This window comes from Phascolarctos cinereus, unplaced genomic scaffold (assembly GCF_003287225.1).
Source record: "Phascolarctos cinereus isolate Bilbo 61053 unplaced genomic scaffold, phaCin_HiC Scaffold_2;HRSCAF=192, whole genome shotgun sequence".
Classification (NCBI taxonomy): Eukaryota; Metazoa; Chordata; class Mammalia; order Diprotodontia; family Phascolarctidae; genus Phascolarctos; species Phascolarctos cinereus.
The window spans coordinates 349306772-349322495 of record NW_027555625.1 but is presented as its reverse complement, the minus strand read 5'-3'; the positions used below and the strand labels follow the sequence as shown (position 1 = coordinate 349322495).

Here is a 15724-nt window from a genome sequence, read left to right as displayed (position 1 = left end):
TGACTTCCTACCACATACTCTTTGAGCCATTGACACCATCCTCATAGCTGTTCCACAAACAAGACACTCCATCTCTTAGCTCTGAGTATTTTCTTTAGCTGTCCCTCGTGCCTGGAATGCTTTCCCTCCTCATCTCTGCCTCCTGGCGTCCTGTAAGCCCCAACTAAAATCAGTCTTTTACCGGAAGCCTTTCCCAACCCCTCTTAATTCCAGTGCTCTCCTTCTTTTGATTAGTTACTATTTATCTGATATATAGCTTGCTTGTATATATTTGTTTGCTTGTACTCTCCTATTAAATAATGGGCTCCTTGAGTACAGAGACAGTGTTTTGCTTCTTTCTCTATCTCCTGTGTTGACCATAATGGCACATAATAAGTGCTTAATAAATAAATACTCTACCTACCTCTCATCCCCTTCCTACCGTTCTCTTCCCTCCCCTCCATCTGTTTGTCCTTGTCTAAGCATGTTAACCCATGATATACCTCATTTTCCTAATGTCTTACATTCGTACTTGGGTCTGAAAAGTTTTAAACCAAGTTATTGTTAAATGAAAAATTTATATGGTTTACTGTTTTCTTTAACTTGCCCAATAGCTGTTGCACAAATATTTGTCTTTTTATTTACTTAGAAATTTAAACTTATGATCTAAAATAAATAGTAATGAAATAATCATGATTTAATTAGATTTATTTATTCAGTGCCTTTTATCTGTAAGTCATTGTACTAGATTCAGTGTATGGGGGTATACAAAGATACACAAGCTGTACCTTCAAAGAACTTAAAGTAATAGGATAGACAAAAGCACACAACTCTTAGGACAGTTTGTGTTAAGTGTTTTCAGAGAAAATTATGAGGAGATAAGGATTTGGGGAGGATTGTTGAGAACTAAGCAGAAGAAAAATATATTGGAGAGGAAGATAATAAAGATATATTAGAAGTGGGTGCTTCGTTCACTAAGATCTTGGACTAAACTTGAGGGGTTGGGAATTGATTGGAAATCAAGGACATAGGTGAAAGGGTTTTCCTTGAAAAGAAAGGACAGGAGAGACCAAGTGAAGATACAGAGGAACTCTGAGGGAAGTTTGAGGGAAGTTCATTCCAAATATTCTAGGATATTCCAAAAGAGTAGAGGGCAAGGTAGTGCTAGGAGTAAGATACAAAACTTGAGCATAGAAAAAGTTTATAGTAGGTGTGTCATGTCACTTGCTCTGCTACTGAGCTTACTTCAGTAGGTTATAGTGAGCATTCATGACATAGGTGCTTTGACAGCAGAGTTACTGTGAATTCCCCAATGTATACATAATCAATTTGGCTTCATACTTATTGGTATATTGTGACTAGAATAAGTATAAAAATTAACCAAATCTTTATTAAATATGTAGTTATATAGACAAGATAGGGGGCTTGTGAATGTGTTTTTGTTTTTAGTATTTTATTTTTATTCTAGTGATTTACTGACTTTGATTTTATGTTGGCTAATAAAATGTCATCAGGCAGTATATAATTATATTCACTAATTGTAATTCTAGAATGTGTAATTCAGTTAGAAAAAGAGAGCAAGAAAGTCAGTTTTCTGGAAGCTAACCTGGCCTTCTCATAATGTCACTTCAGATTTTGTTGAACTAGTGAGTGCATAATTACATAACCTCCTTTTTTATGGTAACTTGTTGGGTCATAGCAAGTTATATATATGACTTCCTTATGAGCTTCATAAGACTCAATAGAATTTCAATGATATGGGAAAACTGGAAGTTTAACCAGGAGCTCCAACATGTATTTCAGGTAGAGAATTCCAAAGATAATGAAGAAGATCTCCTCCAAAGAGAAATTGCTGGAAGACAATCTCGAAGAAGGTTTAGGAAAATTAACCACAGGGGAGAACGACAGACCATTACTGACAATGTGGATGCTAACAGTTACCTTACTGTAAGTATGCTTGGAACCATCATATTATTCTGATTTTATTTTTATGAGATATTAGTATTTTTTGTAGATGTCAGAATGACTTATGATTATAGTCATAAGCCTTATTGTATGTAACCCATATCTTCCCTATCCTCAAAAAGCCCTCACTTGATTCTTCTGTCCCTGCTAACTATTGTTCTATGTTTCTTCTGCCCATTGTAGCTAAACTCCTTGAAAATACCATATATAGGCAGTGTTTCTACTTTCTCTCCTCTCATTCTTCTCTTAACCTCTTTCTAGCTTCTGACTTTATCATTCCACCAAAACTGCTCTCTCCAAAGAATGGTCTCCTAATTGCCAAATCCGATGGCCTTTTCTCAGTTCTCATTCTCCTTGACCTTTCTGTATCCTTTGACACTGCTGACTGCTTTTTCTTCCTTGATATTTTCTTCTCTCTAGATTTTTGGGACATTACTCTTTTCTGGTTCTCCTTCTACCTTTCTAACCACTCATACTCTATCTCTCTTGCTGTATCCTCTTCCAGATGATGCTCTCTATCCTTAAGTGTCCTTCAGAGTTCTGTCCTGGGCCCTCTTCTCCCTTTATACTGTTTCACTTGGTGACCTCATCAGCTCCCATGGATTTAGTTGCCATCTTTATCTCTTTTCTCACCTCCAATCTTGCCTCTCCAACTGCCTTTCAGACGTCTCAAACTGGATATTTGTAAAAGTAAACTAAGATAGAATCTGGATTATCTGTTAAATTTCTTTATTTGTGGCTTGTTTATATGTGGATGAACTTTGACCATTTCATTCCTGTTAACAAAAAGATGCCGTGTCTGTGGTATTTCTGATTTCTAAATAGAGTTGAAGTAGCAGACTTCACTTTTTGTTAAATCTACATTTTTGCATTTAGTACAATTTTTCGAAGGGAGGAAACTGTATATTCATCTGTAGATTGTTTTTATTCTGCTGAATATCATCTGTAGAAAGGTATTTGATCTGGCTACCAGGCTATTGGAGATGGCCTTTAGAAAATTGAGCTTCCTGTCTGTCTTACCTATAGGTATGGAATAGAAAAGAGAAATATTCTATTTTATTTGTATTTTTTTTTTAACTGATGGGATTGATCATTAGAAAAAACTGGCTTATGGTAGCTTAAATTTCAGGTATTGACTTAAAATGTCATCATTAATGATAATTTGTGGCATATGCAAACACTGTGGTAGAAAATTAATAATCAGTAAGCATTTATTAAGCATTTCTTACATGCCCAAAACTCTGGAAAGGTACAAAAGAGAGACAGCCCATGTCTTCAAGGAGCATATATTTCACTTGAATATATAATATATTCACTAATTAGTAAAATACAGGACATTTGCAGAATAAATATGCAGTGATTTGGGGACGGGACACTAAAAAGCAGAGAATTAAATGAAAGAGGCGGCACTTGAACTGAGCCTGGACAGGAGGCTTGGGGATCCAGGGGAAATGGAGGTAAGGGTGAGCATTTTCGGCCTGGGGGACAGGCTGTGTAAAGACACGGAGGCGGGAGTCACTGACTCGGAGGAAGAGCTCCTTATTTGTGAACTATCTTCATCTTGTTTTTTTTTAGTATAATCCGAATGTCAAATTAAATCCCTGGGAAGGGTATCAGCATTGGTATTTTTTGGTTGAATGGGTAGTATGAGGTATGTTTATATCCTTCAGAGAATATTTTCATTCAACAGACACGTAGGTTATTTCGTTCAACAGACTGTTTTATACTTTTGGTATTTTGGTATTATGGGTTGATAGATGAGATCTACCTGAATTATATGCCTAGGTTTTTAACAGACTTAACAAAATGGGTCCATCATTACACATATTGAAAATGACATTGAGCTGGGCTCAAAATTGAATAGGTGGAACTGAATGGGTTTTGGTTGTGTAACACTTTCATTGACTCTGATCTGTCTTAAACAAAAACCTGCCTTCACTAGTATTTTTCCAGTTAAGTGTGATAGCTTGGAGTACTACCTAGGGAACAGCTCCTCCTCTGACACCTATTCTGTGTGACCTTGGGCAGTTCACCACTTAACTTCTTATTGCTTGAGACATTTCTCCAGGATAATAAGAGCTGTGGCTGATCTCCATTTAGTGAAGAAGTTTCATCACCTAAAATCTTGTTATAATGGTGAAATCTCACTTCTACCCAGATTCTGGAGGGAAAGTGGATATATTCCTTGTTGCCCTTTCCCTGTCCCAGACCATCCCTTTTACCTCTGTCACTTAGCAGCCTCCTCCTTTGAAGTTTGTGAAATAAAAAAAATTTCATGCAAATCCAGATCATGGTGGCTGTTGTATACTATCCCCAGGTCATTTTCTCTTATTTCTCAAGGAGTTTGGCACGTGGATCATCATCCTCTTTTCCCCTATGATTTTGTTGTTCTTGTTTAGTCATTTCAATCATGTCCAATTCTTTGTGACTGCATTTGGAGTTTTCTTGGCAAAGATACTGGTGTGGTTTACCATTTCCTTCAGCTCATTTTATAGGTGAGGAACTGAGGCAAACAGGGTTAAGCCCAGAGTCAGATAGCTAGTAAGTGTCTGAGGCCAGATTTGAACTCAGGAAGATCAGTCTTCCTGACTTCTGCTTCCTTAACTAGAAACTCTGATACCCTTCTATCTGACTTTTTTCAAATTGTCTATATCAGATGGCACTGATGTACTTGACTCATTTGTGATTTTTTGAGTAAGCAGTCTTTAACAGGATAAAAAATTAAGACATCCCTCTTAATTTCAAAATTTTACAAAAGGAAGATTAAAAAACCCAACAATGGTGATTATTACATTTTTTGCTTTTATTTTTCTAGAAACTCAGCCTAGATTCATACATAATTTATCAATGTCCAAGTGACATATCTTTGTGAAAGATGACCCTTTCTTAGCTAACATAACAGCTGAGGAAAAAAATGGCTTATGCAGGCAGCTGCAAAGATTGTAGGGAAAATTGAATCTGTGCTGTCTTTTTATTATTCCTTCAGTTTTACTGGTTCTAATTTTAGAAGCTTACATCACCTTAGTTGTGATGACTGCTTCTGTTAACTGCCCGTCTTGGCTTACTTTCTCTCCCTCCCTCATTACCTTTTCTCTATACCTCCCTGAGGATGTATCATATTTTTATACTACATCTGGGTCCTACTGATCCTATTCACTGAGTTTTTCTGTAGCAGTTTAGTGATCATTTAGCAGTCATGGCAGCTAATGTACTTAAAGTATATAGTCAGAAGGCTGGAAAAAACTAAGGGCAGCTTGTGGCTTTTCTTTACTAGGCTCAGGAAGTTTGGGGAGAAATAAACTTTTGAGCCAAATGTTACAAAGGGCTACTACTCAGAGTTATTCATTTAAATGTTTCAGGTTAAACTTAAAGAATTGGAAAGCAGATCACAGTGATACTCATCAAAGAGGGTTGATCCAGGCTACTTGCAGGTGGTGCTACATCTTTTACTGCTATCGATTACAATCATTGTTTGCTCATTAACGTTCCAAAGGTTTTAAGTGACCCAGCATTATAAACTAGCAGTGCAACTTTTCCAGGTTTTAATTTCAGAACCCAAAATTCTTAAAAACTAGAGGAAAAAGCTTAACCTTTTATTTTAAGGATCTTGGCTTCTAAGTTCAGTGCCCCCTCCCCCCAAACCAAAAACCCTTACATTTTTATTTTTCCCTCTTGCTTCATTTCTCATCTATTGAGAGTTTCCCCTTAGTGTAGGTAATAACTGTTAAGATTAAAAACAAAATAATATATGCATATCTGAGATAGGTACAAAAACCCACTTGCACTTTACTTGTGGAACTCTTTTGTTGTTTAGTCATTTCAGTTGTGTTTGGGGGTTTTCTTGGCTGAGATATTCGAGTGGTTTGCCATTTCCTTCTCCAGCTCATTTTATAGATGAGGAAACTGACTTGCCCAGGGTCTAAGTGTCTGAGGCTGGTGTGCAACCTAGTTGCCCAGGGATCTTGATAATACTAGCAAATAGCCTCTCAAACAGTACCCTGTCTAGCTTGCCTGCCTTGAAATATATTTAGAAACAAGGAGTTTTTGTGCACAAGCACTTAAGAATTATTATTAGGTGTAGAATTGAGTCATCCTATATTATGATTTTATTAGAGGGCAGTGGAGTGGAAGATGCTAGAATCTGAGTCAGTTAATCATTTACTATTTTGCTGTGTGCTAAGAATACAAAGACAACAGTAAAATATTCTCTGCCCTCAAAGTGCTTATGATTTAGCCATGGAAAGCAACATGTACATAAATAGGTGTATATATAACACAGATAACAGGCTGTTTGGGAAGAAGGCACTAGTAGCTGTGGAGAGTGGAGTCAGGAAGGGCTTCCTGGAGAAGGTGGTCTTTGAGTTGAGCCTTGTAGGAAATTCCACAAGGCAAAGATGAGAAGCGAGTTTATCCTAGGCATGGACAACCAATGTTAAGGCACAGAGATAATAAGAAGGCTAGTTTGACTAGACTACAGTAAATGTGAAATGGATTGGCAATATGTAATACAATTTGAAGAATTTTTAATGCCATATTCACAAGTTCTCATTTGATCTTAGAAGTGATGGGGAGCACTGAAATTTTTGAGCAGGGATGTGGCATGGTCAAACCTGCATGTAATGAAAATCACCTTGGCAGCTGGGTGGAAGCATGGATTTGAGTAGGGAGAGATGAGACAAAGAGAAATTTGGAGAATGTTTGCAATAGTCCAGTTGAGAGATGATGAAGGCTTGAACTAGGTTAGTGACTTTGTGACTGGAGAGAAGGGGGAAGAATATGAGAGATTTTATGGAGGCTGAAACAAGATTTTACATCTGATTGGATATGTGCAGTGAAAGGAAGTGGAGAAACTAAGTATATCACCAAAGTTGTAAACCTGGGTTACTGGAACCCTTTGGTTAAAGTAGAAAAGTTGGGAAAAGGAGTGGGTTTTTGGGAAAAGATTATAAGTTTTATTTTGGACATAAGTTCTGTTTAATTTGATGTGCCTGAAGAACCTCTATTTGGAAATGTACAGATAGGTAGTTGCTAATGTGGGATTGGAGTTTAATAGAGAGACTTGGGCTGAATACATTGGAGTCATCTACATCTTGGTTGGTATTTAAACCCATTAGATGAAGTTACCCAGAAAGAGTGTAGAGAGAGAAAGTGGGTCCAAGGACAGAGCCTTGGGCTATGCAATTAAAGGATGTGATCTGGATGAGGAGTCAGCAAAGGAGACCTAGAAGTAACTTGGTGGGAGAACAAAGAGAGAGCAGCATCAGAGGACAGAGAGTGTAGGAGGAATAGCAGTTGTTAGTGTCATGATGCAGAGAAATTAAGAAGGATGAGAATTGAGGAAAGACTATTAGATTTGGCAATTAAAAGATCATTGGTGACTTAGGAGAGAAGCACTTTCAATTGAGTATTACTCAGATTTGAAGTCAGATTACAAAGGATTGAGAAGTAAGTGAAAAGGCATCTTTTTATAGGAGTTTGGCAGACAATTGCAGGTGATAGAAGCTCATCAGGAGAGTTTCTGAAGGCTGAGCGAAGTGGGGTGTATTTATAGGCTTTAGGAAAGATTGCAGACTAGAGCAAGGGAAAGAGAATGTATGAGGAGAATCAGGAGAGACTCAAATTTGACTTTTCCTCTGTGTGATCATGAACACATCACTGAGCTTCTCTGAGCCCTATTTTACACATCTGTAAAATGAAGATTAAATACTTGTGGTATGAGACAGTGTATGTAAAGTGGTTTGTGAACTTTAAAGTATTGTTAGTAATGATATTTACATCATTTAAAATTTTCTGTTTGTACTTTTTTGGGGCTACTGTCTGTCAGTGTTAATAACTGATAATCATTATGGTGACCCTGATACATTTCATGATTAGGTACCTTCAGACTCGGTTGTAAATCATTTAATCTCTCCAAGTGTCACTTTCTTCATCTGCAAAGTGTGGTTATACTAAATGGCCTCTGAGGTTCCTTATTGCCTCAAATTTAGGATACTGTAAAATACTCAGATGGGTCTGTAATTACCATCTTTTTTGTGATTTACCTCCAATGAAGCAGTTTGAAATTCACCCATGTCTACATACCCTGTGTGACTATTATCCATGGTGCCTGATTCTTAGCACCCTCTGCTTTCTTTCCCGCCACTCTGGCACCATCACATCAGAAATGGAAAAGGTCTATGCAAGACTGAATTTAGTTTTAAGTTTTTCTTTGTTTCACAGATTGTTGTGGCCAAAAAAAAAATTCATCATAAGGTGGTCAACCTACTTGTGATGTGCCTATGTGATTAGCTCAGTTGGTCCTCAGAAAACAGATTCAGTCTTTTAGTGGTGGAGCTATATTTGGAGCCTTATTAGAGTGATATAATAACAAATTATGTTCAGTACAGTTTAGTGTTAAATGTTTTGTAGTTCTTTGAAAATGGACATATCACATTTATGTGATGTATTACTTCTATGGAAGTATTCTTATTTAACTAGGAATATCAAGGTTCCATAATACCCTATTTCCTAGTCATCTTGAATAAACGAGTCTATTATAAATACAATAGAAGCATAAGATCCCTTATAAAATTTTCTTTCATGACATATTCAAATCTAAAGATCTTATTTGTAGAGTATTGCCAATATTTTTAATTTCTTTTTTTAAAAGTTTTTTTTTAAGTTATCTCTTTAAAACAAATATACACATGTCTTCAAAAGCAAAATAAACAGACCACTGGGTGGAGACAAGGGTCCAAACAAGTGAATGCCCTTAAAAGGACTTGCTGTCGCATTGTTTAAAAGTCCAGCTCAGGAGCTTTCTATAAAGTCCCTGGCTGGCTGGAGGCTGTAAGCAGAGTATGGGATTAATGGTAGCCTTTTGTTTACTTGGCAGAAAAGTCATGGGCTATAATCAGGTGCCTTAATTGTAGGTGCTGTGTGTAATCTGGTTTAAAAAAAGAGAGAAGAGTTCTCGAATTTGGGAAAAGGAATGTCCACTTATATACTCAAATTGATTTGGATGCAAGCATCTTCAGATTTGATAAGCTTGACATAGCCTATCACTTCATTAACTCTGAGAACCAGATCTCATGTAACCTGGACCACTACGTTAGCTCTAAAAGCGTGTGTGTGTGTGTGTGTGTGTGTGTGTGTGTGAGAGAGAGAGAGTGTGTGTGTGTGTGTGTGTGTGTGTGTGTGTGTGTGTGTGTGAGAGAGAGAGAGAGAGAGAGAGAGAGAGAGAGAGAGAGAGAGAGCGCGCGCAAGCATGTGAGCACTTGCTTTCATCTTGTATTAAAAGCCAAAAAGGCCAACATCTTATTTTCAGGCTCAAGTTGGTGGACAAATAAAAAAAATGTTGCGACCCGTTCTTCCCACCAAGACTTTTTGTCCCCTGAATTTCCTAATGGCCTGTCTAGCTTGTATATCTGAAGGTTGTGGAATCACAAAGATGGTAAGGGTTCTGGTTAGAGTAAGCCATCTGTTCATGGAGCAGCATATAGTCAAATTCCTGTCGGTAAATGGGCATATATTTGTAAAAGTAACTCTAGTTGAAGTGCTCGATCACTGTATAGGAGGGGAAGTGCACAGTATAGGAGCAGGGCAGAGTTGAGTGAGCACAAAAATCAAAGGCATTATTGTAGGAATCTCACATTCTTTTCCTCCCGTGGTCCCAGGGGCAGCTGGAGCCTTCCTGGCTCCTAAGGGCAAAAACAGCAGCTGTAGGGTGATGTTTTAGGTAATATTCGGTTGGGGGGGGTGTGTGTGTGGAAGGGACTAGTGTTGTGTGGGTATTCCAGCCTGAATTCCATTCTAAGAGTATAGTCAAGATCTTAGTTCTGTTTTGTGTATTATTTTTGAAGGCACAGCCATCAAGGCTTAGAACCTAGGTGTCACACTCCTCATTCTTTTTCACAATCAAGTCTTATTTCATTCTGCCTTTACATTATCTCTTGTATATGCTCCCTTCTCACACTACCACACCTTGGTGAAAGCCTTTGTCACCTCACCTAGCCTATTGTAATAGCATACTAATTGTTCCCTCTTACATAAACACACACACACATACACACACACACACACACACGTACGCATGCACGCACACGCGCACGTAAAATCCTCTATTTGGCTTTTAAAGCCTGTCATAACCTGGCTATTAGTTTTACTTTTCTAGTCTACTTATACCTTACTCCTTTCCCAAATGCTTTATAGTTCAGTGACCCTTATTTCCTTGTTCTTGCTCTCAAAAGACATGCCATCTCCTGACTGCATTTTCACTGACTTTTCTCTATGCCTGTAATTTTCTTCTTCCTCAGCTCTTACCTTTTGACTTTACTAGCTTCTTTTAGGTCTTAGCTAAAATGCTCCTTTTTTTTTAAAAAGTAATGCTCAAAACCTTCTTTCTTCTTATTAGTGCTTTTCTTCTGAGATTGTTTTCAATTTATCTGGTACATATCTTTTTTTTTTGTACATAGCTGTACTGGTGTTGTCCCTCTCCACCCTTCCCCTCTTTGCATTGTGAGTTACTTGATGGCAAGGATTGCTTTTTTATCTTCTTTATGTGAGATGCTTAAGAAAAATACTTGTTGAATTGACAACTTCTGGAGAGGTCACTGTTGACCTTGAAGATGGAGGTGAAGAGCTCAGCCCTGCGCATTGGTCCTTTAATGGAAAAATATTTTAAACACACGAAGTATTTCAGATTTTAAAAAAAGCTATTTAAGTTGTCTTGCTTTTCACTTTTCTGAGTACTAGGCAATTTGAGCGTATTTTCATGCTATTTTAAAATTTTAAAATTGTTATTTCCATTGACTCTTGGTCCTTTGGGGATCATTTATTAGTCTTACAGGTAAATACTAAAATTTCAAATTTTCAACAATGTTACATATTTTAATTCTTAATAAAAATGCTATCCTTTAGTGGGCATATACAGGATTTGGAATTCAGGAGATGTGGGAGAGATTGAGCCCTGCCATCAGCTTATGAAACTTTCATCATGGTTTTTTTTTTAAAAATATATCTCTGGGGCTTAGTTTCCTATTTTGTAAAATAAGTGGTTTGAAGGAAAATATGTAAGGTCCTTCCAATCCTATGGTTTAAAGCTTATTAAAGCCATGTGTTTATTTATGCTGTAAGTCTACAATTTTAAGATGAAGACAGGTTTGAACATTGCTATATTTTAAGTATTATATCATTCCAGAGAAGGAAAAAAATGTTCTTAAGGTGGCTAGACCATATACATGTTTCCTAGAAAAAACAAAGCAGAGCAAATCTTTTTTCTTTCCCTCATCCTTTGCCCTCTATCCCTTTTCTGCTAATGTTTTCCTGCAGCTGGTTCAAAAAAATTGAAAGGGTCTAGAGAAATTTAAAAATTAGGTACAGGAAAGGTACCTATTCTTCATTTTCTCTAGAAATGTCTCTGTCTCTAGAGGATTAGGTTAAGCAAATATTTGATGAAGCTACCTGTGGAATGTAGTGGCAAAAGGAGGTTGGGTAGACACATACCCTGGTATATAGAATTAGGTTACTTTGTTTCTGTTAGCAGCTGTGTTAGCCTGGAAGATTGTGGGTGTTGGTCTGCCATGAAATGGCTGTTACTGTGAGCTGATTGGTAGAAAAGAGGAATAGATGATGTCATCTTCACTTACAGGCAAAGCTAGAAGGAAATAGATTCCCCCCACCCCCATTATTGAGGTTTTGTTTACAGTGGTTATAAAATACATGCACATGCACGTGGTAGTGGGTTGAATCTTGTGTGCACTGAAGTAGCTTTTAAAATGTTAGGAGATGAACATCTCAGTAGCTAAGCTGTTAAGGGCTTATAAGTGTATAGTCAGCACATATACAACAAAGGGGGAAAAGGCTTCTTTTAGATTTTCCTTTCATATTTTGGGTTGTAATTAGTTCTATGACCATAGATTTGTCTGATATTCTTGAGATTGTAATGTTTTTATAAATATGACTACTTTTTTGAGTTTTTAATGAAACTAGGAAAGTTCATTTTATCCATTAAGATTACTGACCACTGTTGCCTAATGTATTTTTCTTTAATTCTGGAAAATAATAGTTAAGGTAGTTTTAATGGATTTTCTTTTCAGGACACTTGAAATCATTTTTAGTTTATTAGTTGCTTAAAACTCAAACTAAACATATAATAATTAGAAGCTAGATTGTTTCTTTGCTCCATCTTGTGAGATTTAATTAGTCTTAAATGACAGTTTTGTCTTTTCATGGCTACATTTCAGTGTTTTTAAAAAGTAATTATGCAGTTTGTGAGATCTTAGGTTCAAATCTCATTATATTTTTACCAGCTTGCTTCTTTGTTACTTTTGAGACAATATTTAAAGTTTTCCTAAGCTTAATTAAAGTCTGGATAATGACACCTTTATTTAGATTGACAGTTCCTTGCTGTTTACAAGATAACTTATCCTTTGCTCAGGGGTGTTAGGGAACTCAGTCTTTGGGTAATTGATAACTATCAGAGATTTTGGGGGGGATTCTTTTAACTAATAACCTTGTTCCTTAAGGTTCTATCTTTATGCCCTTCTCCCAAGTTGCTCCCTTTCCCCCAAACAAACCTCTCCTATAGGAAAAGTAAATTTTAGGTTGTTTACATGTTGTCATTACTCCAGTGAGTTTGCTGCATCAGAGTTTGCCGTTTCTTGCTGTTGATGTATATTTTACTCCTGGAAAATACATCTTATTTTGGCTACTGAGAGGAAATACTCCTACTTCCTTAAGTGCATTTTTTGTGTGAGATTGAAGTGGTTGGAAGAGTGGATATCCATCACGTGATAGGAACTCGTAGCAGTAATGATGACAACTAGAGGAATTATCCAGTAAAATATAGGGGGTGGTATTGGTGTGTGTGTGTGAGAATTAAGGAGTTTTCCATAGATTCTATAAATCATGACATTTTGGGAAGACATTTTCATTTTGTCAAAACGCAGAAGTGTTCAGACATTAGATATACCGTTTCTCTTTTGGTGTCATAGCCAGATTTCTTTCTAGGAACAAAGCTTCTCTTCAGTTTTTTTTCAGGTAACCCAAAAGGCTAGTTCTTTAGAGGAACTGTACATGATACCAACAAAATTATTGTACTGCTGGATCTTTTTGGTTTTAATTTTTGCAAGATTATATTTTCTTCCTACTTGTCAGTTAAATTGTCCCTCCTTGGCTAGCTGTTACTGCAGTGGTGACATTTGGCTTTTTTTTTTTAATCTTAGATGACTTGATTTCACTTTTAAAATTCATGTTTTCCATACATTAAAGTCTTGTTGAAGATCATTCTCTTCTGAATATTTATTTCCTAATAGCTATGAAGCAGAAGCTCTGGAAATGAGTATTACGAAGACAAACATGACAGCTGGGAGAGAGCAAGGGCTGCCTCAGATGCTTAGAAAGCAAGACTGAATTGCTGCAGCTCATTCTCTTTTCCCTTGGGATCACAGAAGTGTGTTAAATTTGAATACTAGAATTAGAAAGCACTATTCCCCAATGTACCCAATTGTGGATTCATTATGAATTAAAGCAAAGAAAAATTATAAAAGAAGAAAGGTTATGTGCTACCAGCGATATGTTTTATCCTGCAGGTTAGAACACTCAATTGACGAATTTTGAAGAAAATAAAGAGCATGCTGATATATTTCATGAAGGGGAGGGGTGTATGTATGTGTGTGTTGGGGTGGAGGTTTCAGTAAAGTTGCCCCGTGTGCTACATCTGCAGATACAGTAGCCAATTGATCTAATGCAGTTTCTGAAGGCTTTCTATACAGGTGATGTCATCCTTTTAGCTCCATTCCCCTCCCACTTTCTTTCCTCCTTATTAGATATTTCATCTTACTGCGGAGCATAGAATCGATAGGAGCTTCTCCTCAGGGAGCCTCTGGGAAGCAGACACAGATAGCAGGAATTAAGACACTAGCACTCAGTCTTGCTGTGGCAGAAGATGTAATATTTGTATTCATTGTATAAATGTTTTAATTGCAAAAGCGAAGCTTAGATTAACCATAGTATCTGGCTGGTGCTTTAGGATTGGAAACAGCACTGCAGAGTTGTAAATCGTGCGTGTGAAAAAGAAAAGGAAAAGAATTTGGATTACAAAGATTCAGAAGCAACACAGAATAAACCTGTTAGAATATTTCATTAGTTGGATTTTTCTTCCTCTCTTTTGGTTGGTAAGGAAAAAAAAAAGAAGAAACTTAATTTTAAGGAGACAGAGTTTGCTTCAGATGCAGAAGAATCATTGTAATGTTTGATTTATGGAATGAAATAAGTAGAAGAAAAGCAGGCATGAAGATATTCTCTTGTTAGTGATTCTACATTTTTGGGAACAAATGCTGGAAAGTATTGGAAGCTCAGGTTTGGTGTATGTTGCATTACTTGTTTAATCTGATCCAGAATTAACTGTTTGGTTACCACTGTGTAGGTATGTGCTAAGCGACTGAGGAAGCATGTGGATATCTGAATGCCCAGAGCCTGAAGCACAAAAACATCTTGATTTACATTTGTATGCTTGTTAAAAGGAACATTTTTATAGGAATTGAGTCAGTCTAAGGCTCAAAGGTACTGAAATCCAGTTAAGCCAGTAATTTTGAAATTCACTGTGGAAAGGAATCCTAAGTTTCCTTCATACATTACTACATTGGTTTATGATTTGTGAAGAGAAAACAGAAAGGATTTTGGCAGTATTCTTTTCCGTGTGCCTTCGGTTTAAAAAAAGGAAACTTTACTTTCTAGTCCAGGAAATGGCTTTTCTTGTTCGCTGTTATGCCAATTGTCTGCAGCCATGGGCCTCCAAAGTAAGTGATTATCATTGTTTTCCTTGAGCTTGATGAACAGTAATAGTATTTTTGTTTCCTAAAACTAAGCATGACATATATGCGGTTTTAAATTGTGAATGAGCTTTTAGTATTCCTGACAGCATCTATCTGATTTCTAAACTTTTAAGAATAAATATAAAACCTCACTCCTCTTATTTGAATAAATACCTCAATCCTCTTATTCAAAATAAAATGGAAAAAAAAACCCCTCTAAACTTTTGACTGAGCTAAGAGAAAAATTTAGAAAATGCCTGTTTCATAATGGGTAAAGCTTAAATACATTGAACTTCAAGTTTTATATTCTAGAAACCAGATATTGTCAGAATTTGGTGTTCATATAACATTTGTTCATGGCTTTGGGCTTTTTATTTGGATAAATGATGTTTCGCTACCAGCTTACCAAGATCTTTCTTATACAAAGCTACCACATTTCTGATCTTAGTTTGACTCTGCAGAAATGAAATTAGCTGGTATATAGAACTCTTATGTTTAACATTTTTAATTGTGATAAAATTATAAATATGTATTTTGAAATAAATCATAATTTAGTTATGCTATGTTTTGGAGTATGAATGATTACCATTACTGGTAATCGATATCCTTAGCAATATGATCTTTATGTAATGAACAAAAAATGCTACAGTAATATTCCTAAATGTCATCCAGTTAGTGATATGGAACCTTTAGCGACCTAACACTGGGTTTCTCTTTATACACAAGTTGTTCATGTGCAGCTTACAGCTTATGAAAAACCTTATTACCTTTTTAAGAAAAGTTTGTTAACTATTCTTCAGAAAGTTCTATCAGTGGACCCAACTAAAATAGTTTTATTTAATGTGGTTTGTTCTGTATGGGTCTGTCTTGAACGAGTTACTAGATATTAGATACAATGGTAGTGATTGCCACACCTTCCACCTTTTAAATTTTTATTTATTTGGAGTAATATGTTGTGTATTCTGATTCCTACTGTCAAAAAGCAT

General features: G+C 36.5%; 1 protein-coding gene across 1 annotated transcript in view; it reads left to right on the top strand.

Moving 5' to 3' along the window:
• RAPGEF6 (Rap guanine nucleotide exchange factor 6) overlaps positions 1–15724 on the top strand; it is a 219978-nt gene that overhangs the window by 65017 nt on the left and 139237 nt on the right. The window contains 1 exon segment of the mRNA XM_020991169.2: positions 1783–1926. Coding sequence (XP_020846828.1) covers positions 1783–1926 — 144 coding nt within the window.